This window comes from Crinia signifera, chromosome 6 (genome assembly GCF_055691185.1).
Source record: "Crinia signifera chromosome 6, ASM5569118v1, whole genome shotgun sequence".
In the NCBI taxonomy this organism is placed as follows: domain Eukaryota; kingdom Metazoa; phylum Chordata; class Amphibia; order Anura; family Myobatrachidae; genus Crinia; species Crinia signifera.
Window position 1 is genome coordinate 273,576,398 of NC_139222.1, and position 22,891 is coordinate 273,599,288.

General features: G+C 47.1%; 1 protein-coding gene across 4 annotated transcripts in view; it reads left to right on the forward strand.

The window, feature by feature from the left end:
• KCNIP2 (potassium voltage-gated channel interacting protein 2) overlaps positions 1-22,891 on the forward strand; it is a 294,234-nt gene that overhangs the window by 83,608 nt on the left and 187,735 nt on the right. The window contains exon 1 of one of the 4 annotated variants that reach the window (XM_083149651.1): positions 22,842-22,881. The exons of the other annotated variants lie outside the window; for them this stretch is intronic. Within the exon in view, the coding sequence (XP_083005777.1) occupies positions 22,857-22,881 (25 nt within the window). The 5' untranslated portion in view covers positions 22,842-22,856. Of the gene's footprint in view, positions 1-22,841; positions 22,882-22,891 lie in introns of those variants that run through there. 4 annotated transcript variants of the gene reach the window in all.

The window sequence follows — 22,891 nt, forward strand, 5'->3', positions numbered from 1 at the left end:
CATCTTTTAGTACACAAAGGAGTACTTTGTTCCGTCGAGTGGCCTCTAGTGGTTGGTGGCGGTACTTCCCTTCATAGAGGTGAGGAGTAGTCAGTATTTTATTTATATAGATTGCTGATCTTTATACAGGCTTGTAGCACATTTGTAAACTTCAGAACAGTTGGAGAACCACATCTGACACATTGAGCCGCTGTAATCACCGCTGTCTCTCACTATTATCTGTTTTTATATAACGTTAGGTTCTGGCAAGATGTCGGTGAGTATATCTGTATTTTTAAAGTGGCAATCATTTACAATTCAAAACCACCTGGTGTTGCCCTTTTAAATGATTGCTGTTTTAATAATACAGCCGGACTCTGCCGGTACTCTCCGCAGATAACGCATCTGACAGGCTATTAGCATAAACCCCCTCGGTGTGAGTCAAGTTGTTATAGGTTTCATTATTTGCTCCAATATAACCCAACATATATTTATCTGGCTCAATGGCGCCATCTGCTGCATTATTATTGTACTGGTAATAAATTAATGTTTTTTTTTTTTTTTTTTTTAAGAATAGCAAAAGCTGCTTTACTTTAACTCACTGGTACCATAGATGCCTTCATTTATGTAAACAGGAAACCAGAATACGGAAGACGTGTGCCCATTACAAGACATTAGAAATTAATAGCATCCACTCTTAAGGGGTGTACACACACTTCGACCCAGTGGCCGTCGATACCGATTTGATATCTGCAGCCACTTGGACCTGGCGGGTTGCCGGAACGAACATGAAGGAGGGTGGCTCCCGGGGGAAGAGGGGGTGGGGAGGATGGGGGGGGGGACTTCATATGGGAACTTGCGAACTTGCTATATGCAACCAATCAGATTTGATCTATTGGGGGAAATTTACTTAGCTAAATTCGTGAAAAAAAATCATATTTGCATACAAAAATACAATTTTTTGGGGCGTATTCGTATTTTTGGCATTTACTGTGCCAAAAATATGAATTTTCGTATTCGTATTGATGGGACATTCGTATTTGTATTTACAAATACAAATGATTACACCATCGATAGAATACGACAGAAATCACCATTCAAAAGAACGGTGATTCCTGATTTACTAAGCGGCCGTATTGAGAACGCCTGCGAATGGCCGGCCAAATACGGCAGGAAAATACACTTTATTATCCTGTCGTATTTGGCTTTAGCCCCCCCCCCCCCCCAGGACTTACCTGACCAGGCTGAACGGTGGTCACCGGGCTGATTTCAGTGTAAAACAAAAATAAAACTATTGTTTAATACTGTGGAACTATGAGTCCCAGCAAGCCTCACCCGCATGCTGGGACTTGGAGAACCACAAGTCCCAGCATGCGGGGCATTAAAGGGCCCGCTGGCACTTGTAGTTCTACAGTATTAAAAATAGTAAAATAAACACACACTGACACACAAGAAAGATAAAGCTTTATTACATCCAAAGCCCACACATACTGATACTTACCTATCTTGAGCCCGTAGGTAGGTCCGGGGCTCCATGGTCCAGGGGTCTGGGTCCAGGGGTCCACAGAAATCCATAGGGGACCTGTGGAAGGAAATTCTACTCACAGGTCTCCTCAGGCGTAGATCGGTCCCATACCTCCCAACTGTCCCGCTTAACGCGGGAACATCCCAATATTTTGGGACATTCCCTCATCCCTCCCGCCGCCGGCAGTGTCCCGCGGCGGGGGGGGCAGTTAGGAGTCCCCACTGTAGTCTGTGAATAGATGCTGTGTGCGCATGCGCACAGCATCTATTCTTGCAGGCAGAGGGGCTGGCGTGGCCTCGCGGTAGCATCGCGAGTATAGGACATGCCCCCTTTCCGACAGGCCAAAATTCGCCCGCCTTCACAGATGTTGGGAGGTATGCACTCCTCTACTCTCCGCAGTGGTCCTCCGGTTCTTTGAAGAAAAAAAAATCGATAACCCGGCACCAGCGAACAGGAGAAATACTGAGGGTTCATCTTCACCGCTTCTCCGAATGATTCTATTGGCCGCCTCAGTAGCGCACGCAGGGGGGGTTTCTGAGTACCCAGAAACCCCCCTAGGAGTCTAAGGACCATATACTTAAAGCTGAGGGTCCACTCTTTCAATGGGTACAAGAATTTTAAAAATCGGCCCTTGGGAACCGGAGATATCTGACTTCAAAGTAGTGGTCCCCATCCAAGCCTGTTAATTGCTTTTCCTAGTCAGATATTTCAGGTTGTGCCTAACTTAGAGTTTTTCTGATGATATATTCCAAAAGCTGGGACTCTCCTCCTTTGATGGACACTAGTAGCTTGTCATTACTGTGCCCAGAACCAGAGATATCAGCCTTCCAGCAGCTGGTTACTGCTCCAGCTCCACACACCTGGTATGTAGTTTTATATACTCATTGGCAGATTGCTCTGCCTCCTGAACTCTGATCCCATAGTCCCCAATACCATTTGGTAGGTGGGATTCTCTAGTTTTTAATTCCATTAAAATCTAAGAAATCTATTTCCGGGAACTGGAGATATCTGCAGTCAAGCAAGCTGTCCTCCCACCAGAAAATTATGAATAATAAGCCCACTCCAGTATACACCCCTCCTCTGCATATTAAACATCCTGTATAACCCTGGAAGTTATGTATCAGGGCCCCTTCATTCAGCCCAATGCCCCCTTCTCCCACCCCATCTCCCACCATCTGTACAGTAAAGGGGTAATAAGTGGAAATTACTGATCCAGGCCCTACATGCTGAGTGGTTGATATAATACCCCCTACCACCCGTGGGACATCAAACCTTCCCCCACCCCTACCACTGGAGGATCGGTAGGGGCCCCAATACATTGCTATGCCCAGGGGTTTACACCGCTGTTATATTTATATATGTGTGTGTGTATGTATATATATATATATAGGGTCTTTATGTAGAAAAACATTTTTAAATTGATTTTCAAAAAGAAGCGGCAGACACATCTAAAAAAGTGTATAATGTTCACAAAAAGGTTACCATAACCAGCAAGAGTGAATACATGTTGGTCTGCCTGCAGGGTCACTGATGCCCGACGGCCGTTTCGATGCTTTCACACCATCCTCAGGAGCATGGTCCTGAGGACGGTGTGAAAGCATTGAAACGGACGAACATGTGCGGGCGTGTCTAGTTCCATATATGGAGAGATTGTGAAAAGAGATTGTGAACGTGCCACTCAGAAGCGTGGGTGTGTAATTTAAAATGACTTATATCCAAATGTAGATGAGCCCCAAAGCAGTAAGTAGGATACTTGGTAAAGTGCTGGGAAATGGTGCTGATGATTCAATGTAAATGTATCTATCGCTCATTACATTTTCCCCCAAAAATTTAACAGTGTAATGTGGGTTAGGTGACATGAGGGAGATTGCTAGACTAATGAGGGAGAGAGGGAGATTACTGTTATGTCAGGGAGTCTCCTGCAGAATGCAGGAGGGGAGGTAACTATGATGTAACAGTGTAATGTGGGCTAGGTGACATGAGGGAGATTGCTAGACTAATGAGGGAGAGAGGGAGATTACTGTTATGTCAGGGAGTCTCCTGCAGAATGCAGAAGGGGAGGTAACTATGGTGTAAGTGTAATGTGGGCTAGGTGACATGAGGGAGATTGCTAGACTAATGAGGGAGAGAGGGAGATTGCTGCTATGTCAGGGAGTCTCCTGCAGAATGCAGAAGGGGAGGTAACTATGGTGTAAGTGTAATGTGGGCTAGGTGACATGAGGGAGATTGAGAGACTAATGAGGGAGAGAGGGAGATTGCTGCTATGTCAGGGAGTCTCCTGCAGAATGCAGGAAGGTAGGCAACTATGAACCAGGGTTGCCTACTTTCTCTCTGCCCCCTCCAGGAGAGGGCAGCCAGTTCAGTGAGGCAGGGTGGGCAGGGCCGCTGATTTTCCGGGAAAGGGGTGGGACGGGGGCGGCGGATCATCCGGAGTGGGGCGTGGTCAGCATGATTGCGTCCCCGTAGCCACGTTACCCGCCGTGCAATGGCCCATCCTATATATATATGTAGTGTGTGTGTGTGTGTGTGTGTGTGTGTGTGTGTGTGTAAAATGAGTACTGTAATCCAACTGAATGAAAGAAAGACCTCTAGAGTTGGAACGCACAATGCTGCTGTCATCTAATGAAAATTGCAAGTAAATACAAACTTTTCAAAAATGGGTAATTTTGTTAATGATTTAACCTTATGGCTAAGTGGTAATTCCCATATTGCGTGGTGCCTGGCCGGCCGGGACCTGGCCGTAACAATGGCTTCTCTTCACCTGTATGGCTGGTGTGGTGCATTTGCCTAGAATCCCCGCATTCGCCATGCGAATCCCCGCATTTTGCATGCGAGGGGATGTGTACGCTAACACATCCCCTCGCATGCAGGCTCAAAAATCATTCGATGGTCACCCCTGCCCCTACCCACCCCTCACAGTGCGAACACCTCCACAAGTGAGACACAGCGGGTCTGCACATGTGTATTTTCGACCATGAGCATGCGCAGACCCGCAACATCGGTCACTGGGCTAAATTCGGCCCATACTAATCAGACCTGAATCAGGCCCAGATTTGGCCACCGTTGATCAGGTCTTGGCCAAATGAGTTTCCTCAGAGCATTTTGAGTTGCTCCTGACAACACACGGTGCAGTACACTGACTCTCTGCATATTAATACCTGCTCAGTACACGGAGGATGGGTCTAATTGTCAAAGTCATTGTACAAGTGTGAAGTCCTTGTTTCTAAGTTGTTATATCTGCTTAGTGTTCAGCTGTATGTGGGAGAGTCCATTGTAATAAGTTATCAAAAGCATCTGTCCTAGTTGGGATGGGAGGGTGGTGCTTCTCTATCTGGAAGCAGTTCATATCCAGACACCATAGAAACTTTCAAATATATCAAGGGTTATAACAAGGTACAGGTGGGAGACATTCTTCACAGGAAGAGGAGCAGCAGAACACGAGGACATGCACTGACACTGGGGGGAGGAAGGTACAGGTGGGAGACATTCTTCACAGGAAGAGGAACAGCAGAACACGAGGACATGCACTGACACTAGAGGGAGGAAGGTACAGGTGGGAGACATTCTTCACAGGAAGAGGAGCAGCAGAACACAAGGACATGCACTGACACTAGGGGGAGGAAGGTACAGGTGGGAGACATTCTTCACAGGAAGAGGAGCAGCAGAACACGAGGACATGCACTGACACTGGGGGGAGGAAGGTCCAGGTGGGAGACATTCTTCACAGGAAGAGGAGCAGCAGAACACGAGGACATGCACTGACACTAGAGGGAGGAAGATTCAGGGGAAATGTGAGGAAGAATTACTTCACAGAAAGAGTAGTAGATAAGTGGAATAGCCTCCCATCAGAGGTGGTAGAGGCAAATACAGTAGAACAATGTAAACATGCTTGGGATAAGCATATTGATATCCTTACAAAAAATAAGGATCAATATGGTTTGAGGTAACATGTTTAAAAAAGGGGCAGACTAGATGGGCCAAGTGGTTCTTATCTGCCGTCACATTCTATGTGTCTATGTACCATCTCCAGATCCCTTCTCCAAATACGTGGTTCCCTGCATATCAATCAGCTGTTGATCTGGGGCTCTACACAGATGTACCAATCCGCTACTGAGCAGTGGGCTGGCTGGCATGAGTGAGGAGGGGGATCTTAATAACGAGCATTAATGTTTCATGGAGATTGTTAATGATGGAGGAAGAGGCGCTGATGGGAAATGATGATAAGGGATAGTCATGATGAGAGAGAATTAAAGATTGGTGATGACGCGTTAATAATGGAGGATAAGAGGTTACTGGTGCATAATGGAGGGGAGTAATGGAGAGTTGGGGGACTGAATCGTGGATGAGGGCTAATGGTGGACAATGAGGGATTAATGATAAATTTAATGGTGGACAATGAGGGGTTAATGATGGCTGGTGAGGGATCAATGATTAATAATCGAAGATAATGATAGAAGGTAAGGAATGGCGGATATGGAGATAATATTGAAATAAGGGATTATTGATGAACCAATTGAAGGTAATGATGGAGGATGGGGGATTATTGATGGAGGGTTAATAATGAATGACGGAGGGTTAATAATGAATGACAGATGGTTAATGATGAATGATAGAGTTGATGAATGGCAAAGGGTTAAAGATGAATGATGGATTGTTGATGACTAATGTGGGTGATGATTATGATAGAGGAATAATGCTGACAGAGGGTTAATGATGAATGACGGAGGGTTAATGATGAATGATGGAGGTGATGAATGATCAATGGTTAATGATGCATGATGGATTGTCGATGACTGATGTGGGTGATGATTATGATGGAGGATTAATGATGACAGAGGGTTAATGATGAATGACGGAGGGTTAATGACGATGATGGACAGTTAATGATGATGACGGAGGGTTAATGATGATGATGGAGAGTTAACTTGGTGCTGCAGGCAGGGGCGGTCACTGCAGGCAGGGGCGGTCACTGCAGGCAGGGGCGGTCCGGGAAGTCCCCTACAGGGCCATTTTCATAGTGATTTTGCAGCGCTGCATCTGCTGATACCTGACTCTGGAAAGGTATGGGTGCAGGGTGTGTAATGCGGTCCCCCTGGACCTATTATAAATGCCATTATCTCTGGCATGTCCGCACCCTCAATTAATAATTTTGAAACAAGGAAAACTAAATAAATCCCTCTCCCTGTGTCTTTAAATTCTATTACAGAAGAGTTGCTACAAAATAGAGTAGAAATAAATATTCCTGCACTGCCCTCTAGTGGCTGTAAATGGTTCTTTCTTTTTTTTCCTTGAATGGCTTCGGACCACAGAGCCTCTAAAGCTGGGGAGATTTTGATAGGTTTAAATTAAGGTTGCCACTAATTGTAGATTTTTTTAATACATTTAATAAAATACAAATACTTAATAGCACTTAAAAATGTTTGAATTTAAAAAATTTCCCTTATAGTCCAGGTTTTAGCAGATATCCATGGTTGAGTCCAGATGGTCAAGTAAAATTTACTGAAGCACTAAGTCCCCAGTATGGAATCGGATTTGGTTTTTAATTATTTTGGAATTCACAGCTCACAATATTCTTCACTAATATTGACCAAAGCCTGCAGTGAGATGGCTGGTTACTAAGCAACAGAGCAGCGGCACAAACACACGGTAGTTTATATAAATGATTTTAGCACATGTATGAACCATTGCAGGATGGCAGGTTAACAGTCAGGATGGCAGATTAATAAATGATATGACCGCATGGAATTTATACATTATTTATGAAAAAGATTTGGGGACTACAGATGTGCTCACTGTGCTCGCCCCGGATGCGGGCTTGGTGGATCGATTCGCTCGCCACAGGTTCGTGGACCCCCACAAGGGAGACTAGCCCCTGTTAGTTGGGATCCCAACTGTGGGGCATTTAAACAGTCGGGATTCCGATGTGGGAGTACTGATTGTCGGAATCCTGACTATTGGGCAGTCATCTGGCACTTGGACAGTGATGCCTGCAGCCAGTCAGCCACCCTTCCCAGTCCCCAGGCACCTACACCTGCAATGTATTCTACAAATAAATCTGTACAGCTCATGTTTTTGTTGTACAACCCCTTCCTACACTGTCTCCTTCCGCTCACCTGGGTTTAGTGGCACCTGGTCATGAGGGACGGACTTTTATTAGAAATCCAGGACATGCGAGATCCAACTCAGGGAAAACTAATGTTCTGGGATCCTAGATCTGGGATCGTTGTGTGGCAGGAAGACTTGTGCAGGGACTCAGAAACAAACAGATCCCCTAAGTTCTGGGTTGTTCAGTTTTGGTAAAAATGTAACCGCTCATGTCTAGTATGGGTATTTTTAATACCTGGGTTGTAATGGTGGACTTTGCAAAACCCTAAATGTTACTAAATCCTATAGAATGAAAGGCTGTTCCTAACCGCTATAGGAAAATGTAAGTGTTTTGTGCACTGGCGGCCACTAAATGGCGACCAATTCAAGTGCCCGGTGCTGAGTGTAACTGCTGTATTGTCCCATCATTTTGTCAGGCTGGTAACCATAGGTGTGTGCAGCACATTTCATTGGGGTGTGCCCCGTCGGTTGGGGCATGTCTAGTGCCACCTACTGGTCGTGTATACCACTAATTGACAATAAGTATAGAGGGAGAGTGCAAGAAAGTGAGAAAGAGGGGGGAACATGGGATTAACCCTTACTGCTGTCACCCTGCTGTAAACATCTGTGCTTCACCAAACAGACTTTAGGGGTGACATTCTATGGGATGAGATTATTAGACTTTTGCGATTTTTTTCGCAAAAACGGCCGAAATCGCATTTTTTTCCATTTTTGCATATTTAATGAGCTCCGAAAATGTGAAAAAAATGCGATTTTTGCCAACAAGTTGGACACACTGGAAATGCGATGGCTGCTTTTCGCAGCACATCGCATCCAGATGTTTTCACATGGAAAAGTATACAAATCACATATTTAATGGTATGCGATTTGTATAAAGTGTGACTATAATTCGCCCAAAAATCAGACCAGGTTCTGATGGGCGAATTAGCCAGAACCCTGCACAGATCGCAATGTTCTGTGCAGGTTTCTGGTGTAAAAAAAAAAAATAACAGTTAAAATAAAAAAAAAACGAGCGCGGGGTCCCCCGCCAGAGCATAACAGCCCCGGGCTCATTGAGCCGGTGCTGGTGACATAAAATCAGGGTCCCCGACAAATAGGGGTCCCCTTGATTTAATGAAACCAGCACCAGGCTCAAGGTCCGGCGCTGGTTCCCAAAATACGGGGGACAAAATGACTAGGGGTCCCCCGTATTTTAAGAACCAGCACCGGACCCAACCAGCCAGCAGGGTAATGCCACAGCCGGGGGACACTTATTATATAAGGTCCCGCGGCAAAAGCATTATCCCCGTGGCTGGTCAGCATGGGCAGGGGTCCTGGGGAAGTGGGGACCCCCCCAATGAAGCCCCCCCCCCCACTCCAGGACTTACCAGCCCATGCTGAAAGTCCGGGGCTGTCCCCGATGCCCCTGGGCGGTGGGCATCGGGCTGATGGATTGTGTAAAAAAAAAAAGATAAACTATTGTTTTCTACTGGCGAACTATGTGTCCCAGCAAGCCTACCCCGCATGCTGGGACTTGGAGAACCACAAGTCCCAGCATGCGGGGCATTAAAGGGCCCGCTGGCACTTGTAGTTCTACAGTACAAAAAATAGTTAAATAAAACACACTGACACCCTGAAAAATAAAAGTTTAATACACACATAACACACACACACTGATACTTACCTACCTTGAGCCCGTAGGTCGGTCCCTGGATCCTGGGTCCGGGCTCCGGGGCTCCAGGGCTGAAGAGTCCGGTTCCGGGGCTTTGGTCCTGGTTCCGGGGCTTTGGTCCTGGTTCCGGGGCTTTGGTCCTGGGGTTCCGGGGCTCCAGGGCTGAAGAGTCCGGTTCCGGGGCCTTGGTCCTGGTTCCGGGGCTGGTCCGGGGTCCAGGATCCGATGAAGTCCACAGGGGTACCTGAGGAAGGAAATCCTACTCACCTGGTCCCCGGTGACGACATCGGCATCCTCTCCGGCAGACGCGCTGCTCCCGGCTGCTGTGGTACCCGCTCTCGGACTGAAGAGGCGCAGAGATGTTTCATCTTCCGCGCCTCTTCTCAGAATGATTCCATTGGCCGCCTGGCGGCCAATCAGGAGCCGAGAAAGTCGGCTCCTGATTGGCCGCTAGGCGGCCAATAGAATCATCCGGAGGAAAGGCGCGGAAGATGAAAATCTCTGCGCCTCTCCAGTCCGAGAGCGGGTACCACAGCAGCCGGGAGCAGCGCGTCTGCCGGAGAGGATGCCGATGTCGTCGCCGGGGACCAGGTGAGTAGGATTTCCTTCCTCAGGTACCCCTGTGGACTTCATCGGATCCTGGGCCCCGGAACCAGGACCAAGGCCCCGGAACCGGATTCTTCAGCCCTGGAGCCCCGGAACCCCAGGACCAGCCCCGGAACCAGGACCAAAGCCCCGGAACCGGACTCTTCAGCCCTGGAGCCCGCACCCAGGATCCAGGGACCGACCTACGGGCTCAAGGTAGGTAAGTATCAGTGTGTGTGTGTTATGTGTGTATTAAACTTTTATTTTTCAGGGTGTCAGTGTGTTTTATTTAACTATTTTTTGTACTGTAGAACTACAACTGCCAGCGGGCCCTTTAATGCCCCGCATGCTGGGACTTGTGGTTCTCCAAGTCCCAGCATGCGGGGTAGGCTTGCTGGGACTCATAGTTCACCAGTAGAAAACAATAGTTTATCTTCTTTTTTTTACACAATCCATCAGCCCGATGCCCACCGCCCAGGGGCATCGGGGACAGCCCCGGACTTTCAGCATGGGCTGGTAAGTCCTGGAGGGGGGGGACCCCTTCATTGGGGGGGTCCCCACTTCCCCAGGACCCCTGCCCATGCTGACCAGCCACGGGGATAATGCTTTGGCCGCGGGACCTTATATAATAAGTGTCCCCCGGCTGTGGCATTACCCTGCTGGCTGGTTGGGTCCGGTGCTGGTTCTTAAAATACGGGGGACCCCTAGTCATTTTGTCCCCCGTATTTTGGGAACCAGCGCCGGACCTTGAGCCTGGTGCTGGTTTCATTAAATCAAGGGGACCCCTATTTGTCGGGGACCCTGATTTTATGTCACCAGCACCGGCTCAATGAGTCCGGGGCTGGTTATGCTCTGGCGGGGGACCCTGCGCTCGTTTTTTTTTTTTTAATTTGCGCTTTCCTGCAAACGTGCAATTTTCAGACATGAAAATCGCACATTTTCAGGACTAAAGACATCGCACCACCTTGCACCTATTCGCACTATTTGGCCCGTTTTTCGCATCTCATTAAATATGTGAAAAACGGCCCAATCTTGCGATTTGAAAAAGGGCGAAGTGGTGCGATAAAAAAAACGCGCATTTATCTCATCCCATAGAATGTCACCCAACATATTAATCTATTGGCAATGATCAGCAGCCGTCAGCAAACTTCATACTGCTTCTTTCATATAATATATAGTACCGCACTATTCCTCACTGAGAGCTGACCCGCTGTCACCAGCTACAGAATCAGGGGCCTTTAAAATGAGACCTCAGATCCTTGGCCAGCCCAAATACATCTACTCTCTCTCCTCCAGTGCTGCTGCTCTGCGGTTCCTCCACTGTCCCACCAGCACCGCCTCTGTCTTTCTCTGCCCGTGCAAGCGTTCCCATGCTACAGGTCTTTAAACAGCTGCGGACCTGGCGTGCGGGGGTGCTCGACATTAGAATGTGACTGTGAACATGGGGCACCCCCTGCTCGCACGTCTATGCTAGTAAATAGTAATCTTAAGAAGAATCTAAATTGATGACTATAGAACACACACAAACAAACACACACTCACACTCACACACACAAACACACTCACACATGGGACAGACAAACGCAAATGGAACAGAGATCATGGGTGTAACAGAATGAGATTTTCTGACTTCTGAGACTTTTAGTCAAAAAACATCCAAATCCGCCTGTTTTGTGTAATTTGCACATGTAATAGGATGCGATTTGCAGAATAAATCGCAATATTTGCCATGGAATTCGCACATTTTGACCTGTCATTTTTTTTGTATCACACTTCGAATCGCATCCAGGTGTTTTCCCATTATAAAGTATACAACTCGCAAATGTAATAGGGTGCGATCTGTGTAAAACATTACCAAAATTCACAAATACAATAGACCAGTTTCAGACTGCATCAGTGAGATCTGTGCATGGTTGTGAAAATTGTTTAAAAAAGAAAATGGTGTGGGGTCCCCCCTCCTGAGCCAAACCAGCCCTGGACTCATTGAGCCAGCCTTGGTTCCAAAAATATGGGGGACAAAAAAAAGTGTAGGGGTCCCCTGTATTTCTGAAACCAGGCCTAGGCTACAACAGCCCGTGGTGTCATGCCACATTTTACACAAGGTCCCCCGGCCATACCATGAGCACTGTGGATGGTCAGCCCTGGACGTGGTCCATGGGGAGTCAGTTTTTTGTCCCCCTCCCGCCCCCTATTTTTAAACAGCCCGGGGCTGGTTTCAGAAATACAGGGGACCTCTACACATTCCCCCCCCCCTATTTTTTTGGAAACAGATCCGGCTCAATGAGTCCGGGGCTAGGGGGCCCCACACCGTTATTTTTTTATTTATTACCAAAAAAACATGTGAAAAAAAATCGCATCTTATTACATTTGCGATTTCAGAACCTTACTAAAAATCTCGTCCTATTACACATCACCCCAAGAATTGCGTCCAGTATACATAAATCTGTCTCCGTACAGTGCCTGTGTCCTCAGACAATTACTGGCAATGCTGCTGAATAATGAAGAAATAAATAATAAAAATGTTTCCTTTTTTGTTAATTCTGCTAAGAGAAAGTTCCTAAATAAAGTTTTGCCTTATCCTTAGTTGATACCTAAAGCTTTGATCTATCCTCCGATCTATCCACGCTGGGGGCGTGGCCAGCAGGAATATAACACTGATTTGTATACAACTTAGTATTGTGCGGTTATGGGGCTGTGTTACTGTGATCTTTATCTTTAAGCATCCAGTAATCGGTGATTACATTGTATGTATCAGGTCTGAGTTACATTGTTGTGGATTGTAAATCATCCAATAGTCCAAATAACATGGTTATGGTAACAGTTGACAGTGGCTAGGTCAACAGTCAATTGGTTCCAAATGGTCGACAGCACATTGTTGACATTGTAAAATGGTAGACATGTAACAGGTCGACATTGAAAAGAGGTCAACACTAGCAAAAAGTTGACAGGAAAAGGTAGACACATTAAAATGTCAACATGATTTCTTCAGGTTTTGTTGTAAATGTTGACACCTGTTGACATGGAACCCCCAATCAGTATAGGCTGTACCCTTGCATGACTCGCTGTGCTTCGTTTCCAGTTGTAGTACACGTGGATCATAAAGCATGAAAATGTCCAACCAAAGTAAAATGATCACTTGGGGCCCCTCCCCCACACAGGCTGCTGCGGATCCCATGTGGTGCTGGAAGTCTCACAACTACAAGGCTGTCGGCTGCATCTTATGATCTAGTGGTAACAGCATGTCCACAACACAGAGGGGATAATCAGATCAGTAATAGGAACATGGGGATGAGGGGGCAATGGGGGATCATGGGAACATAGACATAGCTGAGGGAAAACATTTCCAGTGAGTTCTATTATGAGGGTGAATTGGTTTATAGGTTAATACAGCTAATTAAGATTAGATGGAGGGAGGTAATGAGGAGGTTAATGAATATACAGAGCATGTGAGTTAATCATTATAATGAAGTTAATTAATTTGAATGAGGTTGTAACACATACTTGCCTACATTTGAAAATTAGTTTCAGGGAGATTATAATTGGTAACAGAATTTTGCACAGTGCATTGAGGGGGCGTGTCATGCTCCACCCAAAGGGTGTGTCTACTTCTATATATGGAGAGATTGTGAAAAGAGATTGTGAACGTGGCCCCTAGAAGTGTGGGTGTGTACTGCTACATCTGAGAGGAATATTGTAAAATGACTTATATCCAACTGTAGATGAGCCCCAAAGCAGTTAGTAACAGCTACTATACTTGGTAAAGTGCTGGGAAATGGTGCTGATGATTCAGTGTAAATGTATCTGTCTCTCGTTCCATTTTCCCCCAAAAATGTAACAGTGTAATGTAGGCTAGGTGACATGAGGGAGATTGCTAGACTAATGAGGGAGAGAGGGAGATTGCTGCTTTGTCAGGGAGTCTCCTGCAGAATGCCGGAGGGGAGGTAACTATGATGTAACAGTGTAATGTGGGCTAGGTGACATGAGGGAGATTGCTAGACTAATGAGGGAGAGAGGGAGATTGCTGCTATGTCAGGGAGTCTCCTGCAAAATGCAGGAGGGGAGGTAACTATGATGTAACAGTGTAATGTGGGCTAGGAGACATGAGGGAGATTGCTAGACTAATGAGGGAGAGAGGGAGATTGCTGCTATGTCAGGGAGTATCCTGTAGAATGCATAGGGGGGAGGTAACTATGATATACCAGTGTAATGTGGGCTAGGGGTCATGAGGGAGATTGCTAGACTAATGAGGGAGAGAGGGAGATTGCTGCTTTGTCAGGGAGTCTCCTGCAGAATGCAGGAGGGGAGGTAACTATGATGTAACAGTGTAATATGGGCTAGGTGACATGAGGGAGATTTCTAGATTAATGAGGGAGAGAGGGAGATTGCTGCTATGTCAGGGAGTCTCCTGCAGAATGCAGGAGGGGAGGTAACTATGATGTAACAGTGTAATGTGGGCTAGGTGACATGAGGGAGATTGCTAGACTAATGAGGTAGAGAGGGAGATTGCTGCTATGTCAGGGAGTCTCCTGCAGAATGCAGGAGGGGAGGTAACTATGATGTAACAATGATGCTGAGGCCGTTAATGACTTTTAAGGGGGGGTGGTATTGTGTTGCAGTCTCAATAATGCTCTCTGCATTAAATGGCAATTCTAGGATGCTCTGTGAATTATATGGTGGTCACTTGTATGCACTCTTTATTGTATAGCTGTCACTATGATGCTACCTGGACAGATAAGCCCTTTTGAGAACCACAGCAGTGGTGCTCAACCTCGGTTCCCAGGACCCCCCAACAGTTCACGTTTTCCAGGTCACCCTGCAGGTACACAGGTGCACTCATTATTCACTGCCTTTTTAAAAGATCCACAGGTGGGGTTAATTGCTTCACTTGTGATTCTGTGTGGAGACCTGGAAAACATGAACTGTTGGGGGTCCTGAGGACCGAGTTTGAGAACCACTGCTCTAGAGCATATTGTACACAAACTGGTGGAATATGACATGTAGGAATAACACTTACAGAGGATTCTACCTTGGATTCAGACCTGCCCGCTGGGCTGTGAGTGTTCGGAGCCCAGCTAGCAGGTAAACACCGTGGCACCAAGCTCCCACGCCCCTGTTTGCGTTTGCAGCTGGGCACACAGCGGGACCATCACTCACCATCGAATGAATTTCCACCAGTCTAGACTTACTTAGTGATATGACGGTCACTGGGAGGAGGCTACTGCTGACATCATTGGGACTCCCTCCTAATAGCCAGGCAACACCTGCGATTTATGGGGCACTCCCAAAAAAAAGGCGGTGTTCCGCCCGAGGCCAGTCACTCACCTTGCATTCAGCCAGTGAAGGATAGCCTTCCCATGGTCTGTTCACAGGCTACCATGGATCTTTCCATTATCGGACGGGCTGCACATTCGCAGCTGTCCGAATGGGTCTGAATAGGGTACATAGCCTTTTTTTAAATCATACAAGTTTTAAAAGAGTTTAAAGAAAATAACTGCAGTACATCAATTTAGCCACAAGATGTCGCCCTATGATGCCATAATGTGATTCTCCTGCATCATCTTTGTCACAGAAGTGTTATAAAAGAAGGTTATTCTGGTTGGTGCGTAAATTTCCGAATTCTTTCGGAGCGGACTGCACGCCACGCTGTGCGGACATCGTACGAAGAAACGCCCACCGGTCCTCCGCATTCGGACAGACTCACTCTTTAAGAAGAGGGCGTGTTTACGGACGACATCCAAACCTTGCGTGTGCGGTGGACACACACATATTCTGCACGGTCTTACAGCGTCTGCACGGTCTTACAGCGTCAGAACGTACGGCAGGGCTGGGCAACACCGGCCCTCCAGATGTTAGTGAACTACACATCCCAGGATGCTTTGCATTAGTTTTGCTATGTGGCCATGCTGAAACTGATGCAAAGCATCCTGGGATGTGTAGTTCACTAACATCTGGAGGGCCGGTGTTGCCCAGCCCTGACGTACGGGAACCTGCCCGTACGCACCGATGCGGTGTATTTCCGCAAAACATACTACTATCATCGGAACTCATACATCGCACACATGACACACTTATGCAATTAGGCTACCTCATTAAAAAGGGATTGTTTTTAATGGTCATCTATTATTTTTCGAATTGATCATTAAACACATTACTACCACTTTATATTAACCCTTACATCATGCAAAGTCCATTTAGGCTGCAATGGTTACAATTGAAGCAATGAAAAGAGTGTAATTAATGAGTAATGAGTAGAGGAGTGGATTGTATTGTGTTCAGCTGACTGTGGTTCAGGTGCGGCCGTACTAATTGGGCGATCCGAATGCCTAGCGCATGACCGAGTGGTGTCCGCAAAGTGAAACTTGCTTATGAAGACCGCATATTTCCTGGCTGTTGGTTCGTTTGCAGTCGGTGTTCTGTCTGAATGCACGCCTACCAGAATTAGTGCACTCCCTTGTGTACGCCCATGTTTACGCCCAGTTTCACCCACTTTGAAACTACGCCCCTGTGTACTTCCGAATGACGCCCATATTACGCCCATATTTCACGAGTGAATGCGATGCACATTTCTGTACGGTATTAGTGAGAATGAGTACGTAGACCATGCGTGGCACATGCGCATAGCGTTGCCCACGCATGCGCAGACGGCTAAAAAACACCATCCGAAAGAATTCGGAAATTTACGCATCGACCAGAATAAGGCCCAAAGTTACATAAAGATCTGTCTGTAGAAGTGAAATGTATTGGCATAGTTCAGTTGGATATAGAAGTATTGATTATTTTGACGTTAATGAAATTATTTTCAAAAATAAAACATTAAAAGACAAAGAGGGAAAAGACTTTGTAAAATGTTTTAGGGCAGTTTTACATGAACCTAATGCGGGTGATCAATTCAATGATTGTTTCTTATCAGTTGTTTTTCTTTTTTATAAGATTGTTGGGAGGTATGACATAATGTAGGTGAAGCAATCATGGGCGAATCTGTAACCATTTGAGGAAAACACTGCAATGTACAGCAGTGATGCACAGTAAAGCCCCAGCGTCCACTCACTCTCATTATTAATTTGACACGGAAAGGTGGGCCCCCCAGACCCCCACTCATAGGTGCCGATTCTGTGGGTGCTCAAGGGCCCGAGCACCCACGGAAATTTATGAGCACCCAAGGGCCCGAGTCGCGCTGCTGGGCCGCCATATTAATTTGCTAATTTGCAGCTGCAGCACCCGCATCGCCAGCCGGGAAGAGTGTATTCTGTAGTGACCCGGCGGCTGCCGCATAAAAGATGCTGCCCAGTGTCATTAACAGAGCTGACAGAAGCATCTCCCCGGCATTCTTGTGCATGGGTGTTATCATAGAGAAAAGCTGCAGGTCCACAAGTTATGTGTAAAAAGGGGAACACTGTTGCCGTAATTTGAATATTGGAGACAACTGTGCTGCATATTGGTGTTATTTTGTGGCCATGCCCCTTCCCCTTGAAGCCACTCCCCTATATTTTTGGTTGAGCACCCACCAGCAAAAACATAAATCGGCACCTATGCCCCCACTCCATCCCCCCTTCGTGGCATTTAAATACCAGGATCCGCTGCTTTTCGGGGGAGGGGGCGGGGCTAATGAGGCAAATTGATTAATCTTAGCCCCACACCCTCAAAGACATGCGAATCGTAGGATTTGCAGTAGTGGGGGCGGGGCTTGATGACAAATAGATCAGATTCAAATACTGTGGGAGTGGCACTTCCGACACCATTCCAAACTGACTCACCTGCAGTTATTTGAGATTTGAATGCTGTACAGCCCCTATGTGTGTGTGTGTGTGCACGTGTGTGTGTGTGTGTGTGTGTGTGTGTGTGTGTGTGTGTGTATTTAGGGCCGTATCAAGCTTCAAAAAGTAATAAAATGGAGAGTAATAAACACCAGCCAATCAGCTTCTACCTGTCATGCTACAGGCTGGGTATGAAAAATTACAGTTAGGAGCTGATTGGTTGCTTATTTATCACTCTCCGCTGTATCACTTTGTGAGGCTTGATACATCTGGCATATATATATATAGAAAGAGAGAGAGAGATATGTCTATAGATATAGAGATACAGAGATACAACGCTTAAAGATGAAGTCTGGTTCTTTATTCTCCGCAGGTAGACAGCATTTCAAGAAAACAGATTGGCATTTCTTAAGTTACAGCATGGCAGTTCTCACAATAAGGGTACTTCCACAGAATCCATAACGTAATCGTCAGACCCCTGCAAGCCTATTGCCCAGGCACTAACTACCATCGGGAACACAAACTTTCTGTCCTGAACACACATATAACAGGAAGCACCAGGTGCTGCTAATCAGCCAGTGACGGATTGCAGAATAACAACTATGGCTTTTATGTATGAGGAACGATTTGTGTGTAGGTGTAAGGTACCCACTGTGCTGGATATGTTGGGATATATATATATATATATATATATATATATATTATGGTAAATCTCTGCGGGAACAATACAATACATGATTCAAGTCTGTTTTAAGAAAATGAATCACGTGACAGTTATCACATTACGTGGGCTACCGGAAAATTCTTACCAGACATTAATCCTAATGGTAAACCAGGTTGCTCCGAGCCCTCCGTGCAGCACATGAGCCCCAGCACTCGCTGTATATCACAGGACTCTCCGCCTGGTCAGCGCTCTGCGAGACGGAAGCTATTAATCTGTTCAGCCACTAATCTTGTTTCCTATCCCAGTTTCTGTAAGTGCCAGTGAGTAAGTAGCACAGTTTCTCCTCTCGCTGAGGACGTCCAGGAAATTCTAGATGCCGAAATGATGATTTGATTGCTGTAGAGAATCTGGTGTTCCCTGTTGTGTCCTGCTGGAAGGAGTGTGACTGTGATCTAAGTGCAAATCCAGGAACTCCGTGCTCATCTACATAATACAGTATGAGCGAGACTCCATGATACAATGATGATACCTTCCTGACTTTCCGGATGCAGCTTCTGGTGTGTGGCACCCTGGTCAGGGGATATGATGAGATAGACGTGGTGGGGTGGGGTGCGACATGGCATGTAGGCAGGTGGGTGGATGGCTGGCAGGTAATGGCTTGCACAAGGAGATTTGCCTACTCTTCCAGGCAGTGAGGAGATCCACCTGATTATTGGGAGCCTCCCTGGCATTCCAGAAGAATGCTGAATGCTGCAAGAGGTATAGGGGGGGGGGGGGGGGCATGAATTGCTTATTCTAGTTTCTGCCTTAATAATGAGAGTATAAGGAAATGATGATAACATTTCTTTGTCCTGCTGGCATGAATGGGACCATATTTTCCTACTTTCTTGTAATTTTCCTCCCACCTCATGGTAAGGCTCCTGTCTCTTCTTCCTGGCAGCTGCTCTCTGGTCCAGGGCACTGATTGAGGGCTCAGATCCACACACACACAGCAAACCTAGCAGAAGATGCTGCTACCACTGTGCATGTGCAACAGCTCCGCTCTGTCCCTTACACTGCATGTTGTGGCCTCCGCTCTAGTTATCACATTATGCACCACCACTATTTTTGCCATAATTTGAGTCACTTGCCGAGAGGAGGGCAGTTTCCGGAGAGTAAATTACAAACCATTGGATTCAGGGACCAGTAATGCTGAAGCTGCAAACTAGGAATCTTTTTTTGGTGCATTCTCCCCTACTTGCTGGGGAGTCTCCCAACCTTTCTAAAAGGGATTTCGCGTGGACTTGTCGATGGTTTACACCCAGATCGTCCTCGCCCGAGATTCACACCTCTCGTCACTCTTTTAGGGCATACTGTACCTCCCAACATTGGTGGCAGTGGAGGAGGGAGACCTTCCGCGCGACCTGAATAAGTGGGCGTGACCTATGTCCATGGCACTCCCCCAATTTCTGATGGGTGCATGGCCAGCGCTGTGAGAGTTGCTGGCCATGCCCCCATCCCCTTTCTGCAGGGAATAGACACTGTGCACATGCGCACAGCATCTATTCTCTGCTGCTCTGCTAAGCAGACGGACTCCCAACTGCCCCCCCACTGACCCAGATGCGGTACTGACCCCCTAAAAAACTGTACGGTCCCGTGGAAATCGGGACAGTTGGGAGGTATGTTGTAGGGTACTTCTAAAGGTGGGGATCCCCCTTGATACTTCCACTGATCTCTGCATACTGCGAATATAGAATCTCTCGCACTTCATAGCAACACCCACACGCTGCTTCATAACACCAGGGACCGTAAAGCCCAATTTCACCTGTCCTGTATGCTACATGAACGCATTCGCAGCCGTGCATGTTGGCGGAACTTTGCTCCTGCAGAGCGATGTCTGGGGGCCTTTACCTGCTCGCTGGACTCGCAGAACAGCCAGAAAGCCTGAATCAGACCCATTGTCCGGTAGAAGTAGCAATCATTGTTGTGTACTGCTGCGCTGCTCCGGGGGATTCACGCGCTGCATAAATCACTCCGTGTTCTTCTAACTGGAATTATCTTGGAGGAAATAGAGAGAAATTGTATATTCAGTGTTTGAGCCGCGCTCCGGTCGTACTCCCATCCCCATAGTGCACTAAATGGATTTAATTCTTTTTCCCAGCAATATGCAGGTTTATTTCTTTCATACAGCTGAACAATTCCATTGGTGTTGGGCTGTTTGTGCAGTTATAGGATGAGCGCGGACCTAGGGCCCTCTCTCTGTACCGTAGGCTTTGTGCTATCGGTGCAGATGTGGGCACGTCAATATAATGCATCCTGACTGCACGGTATTCTGGGAATAAAATGCGTGAATACACTCAGCACAGTCTCCGTTTAATGCAGTCGAGCTGCATGCATTTTTCATAAACATGATTAATTTAAGGCACGGTCTGGTCACATTTAGTTCATACCGACGGTTACATAATAGCCTTGCACAGGGCTGCCGTAGGAATTGTGGGGGCCTGGGACTGCTAGAATAGGCAGAACCACACACCCTTTCTCTCCCCCCCTGTGGCCCACACAGCTTACCGCTCTAGGGGCTGGTTGCAGGACATCAGGTGGAACCCAGCGTGCCTGGGCACACTAGCTGCAGAGTGAAGGAGTCTGAAGCAGGCAGCCATAGAGGGACAGTGCTGGCAGCATTTCAAATTGGGATCTGGCTTTGAGCCAATCAGAACTCGGAGACCAGCAGCCAATCAGTAGCTGCACTGAGAATGAGTCCTGATTGGCTTACAGTCCACGAGCTCCGATTGTCTCACGGCTGGTGCTAAATTCAAAATGCCGCCGGTGCTGTCCCTCTACAGCTGCCATCTGGGCCCCCTCATGGCCCGGAACTCCAGTTCCAGCAGTCATCCATCACGCAACACCCCCCCCCCCCGCCACCCCCTTTATGGTGGCCCTGTCCTTGTAGATGGACGTATGCGGGGATGCCTAGACCAATTTGGTTTTCTTATTCCAGGGGTGCTGGAGATCTTCAAACAGATCACGTTTTCCAGATCACCCAGCTGGTGCACAGGTGTAGTCATTACTGTCACATTTTCATACATGCTGAGCTCATTCCTAACTGTCACAGTCTACAGATCCACTGGTGGCTTGGAAAACATGGACTGTAGGTAGATCTCGAGGACCGGTTTGGCCTCCCCTGTCTTATACCACATCAGTCATCCTGTAGAGCAGAGACAGGTCTGTAATGTTCCGCTGCTGGCTTACTGTTCCGTAAGAGGATACCACGTGAGTAGATTAGGGTATTGAATAACCAATGATTTCACTCATTACACCTTTTAATTATCTTGTTCTGTGAAGAGGAAATCTCAGCAAAGACAATTACTGCAGTTGTGGAACGTACAAGTCCCAGTAGCCGGGAGATGGTAGTTACACAGGCTGGAGCAGTGTCTACCAATGTCCGTCCACAAGGCACACCGTCAGGCCAGGGTTTTGTGACATCCATGTTTGAGCACAGGTGCTTTAATCAGAATAACTGAGGTAGTTATTAAGTCACCTGTGCTCAGGCCTGGCTATTCTTAAAACCTGGACTGCTGATGTATTAAGCCTCTGAGAGATGACGTCATACTTACCTACTTTTTCTGTCTCCTCTCCGGGAGAAAGCCCATCGAGGAGATGCTGCTAGCCACCCTGGGGCGCTGGGCTGGGCTCACATGTTATTAAGCCCCGCCTCCTTCCCTAGGTTGGTGGGATGCGAGGGGGTGCCTAGTGTTCTGGGGTGTGTGAGACTATACAAAAAGTTTCATCACTCTGTGAGCCACTGGCCATGCCCCCAGTCCCCGTGTCGTCAGTGAATAGACGATGTGAGCAATAGACGCTGTGCTAGCTAAATAACAGAAGCTAATTGGTTGCTACGGGCAACGTCTCAAGTTTCTCACTCGCTTGGTACATCTCCCTCTATGGCTCTTAGGGCGAGATGTATCAAGGTTCAAAAAGTGACAAAATGGAGAGTGATAAACCACCAACCAATCAGCTCCTACCGGTCGTTTTTCAAACACGGCCCGTGACATGACAGTTCTGAGAGAAAATCGTTTTATTTTTTAATATTTCAGCAGCAATTTTTCCATTCGTGTAAAGAGATTACATAATTGTCCGCTTGGTATTTGTGCTGTGCTTTTTATTTGAGGCAGCACAAATCCCCCCCCCCCCCTCCCCTCCTAACTTCCCCATCCTCCATAATTTACAAGAGATGAAACATCTCCTTTCCACAGTTCCCAAGCAGACACACTTTCTATTGGTGGCCCAGGCCCATGGAGTCTGTGGTTGCCATGCCAACCGCCCTCACCCCTTGCTTCCCAGTACCCTGGGTGATGTGACATGGACCTGGTGTTCCAGCACACCGCCTGTCGGAGCCAGGAAGCACCTCACACATGCTGTTGCTGCTGCTGCTGCAAGCACAAGTTCAGCCTGTGTTGGACGGAGGAAGACGAACCACATTTTTTCATTTGCAATCTTTTTTTTATTTTCCTTTTTTTTTTTTGCAGCTCCCGAGTGTGAATTGTGCTCCCTGCCTTCGGATCACAAAAAAGACTCCAACCGGTGGAAATAAAATCTGCAAGAAGACGATGGATAATGCATGAGCTGCAGTCCCAGCTTTGTAAATATAG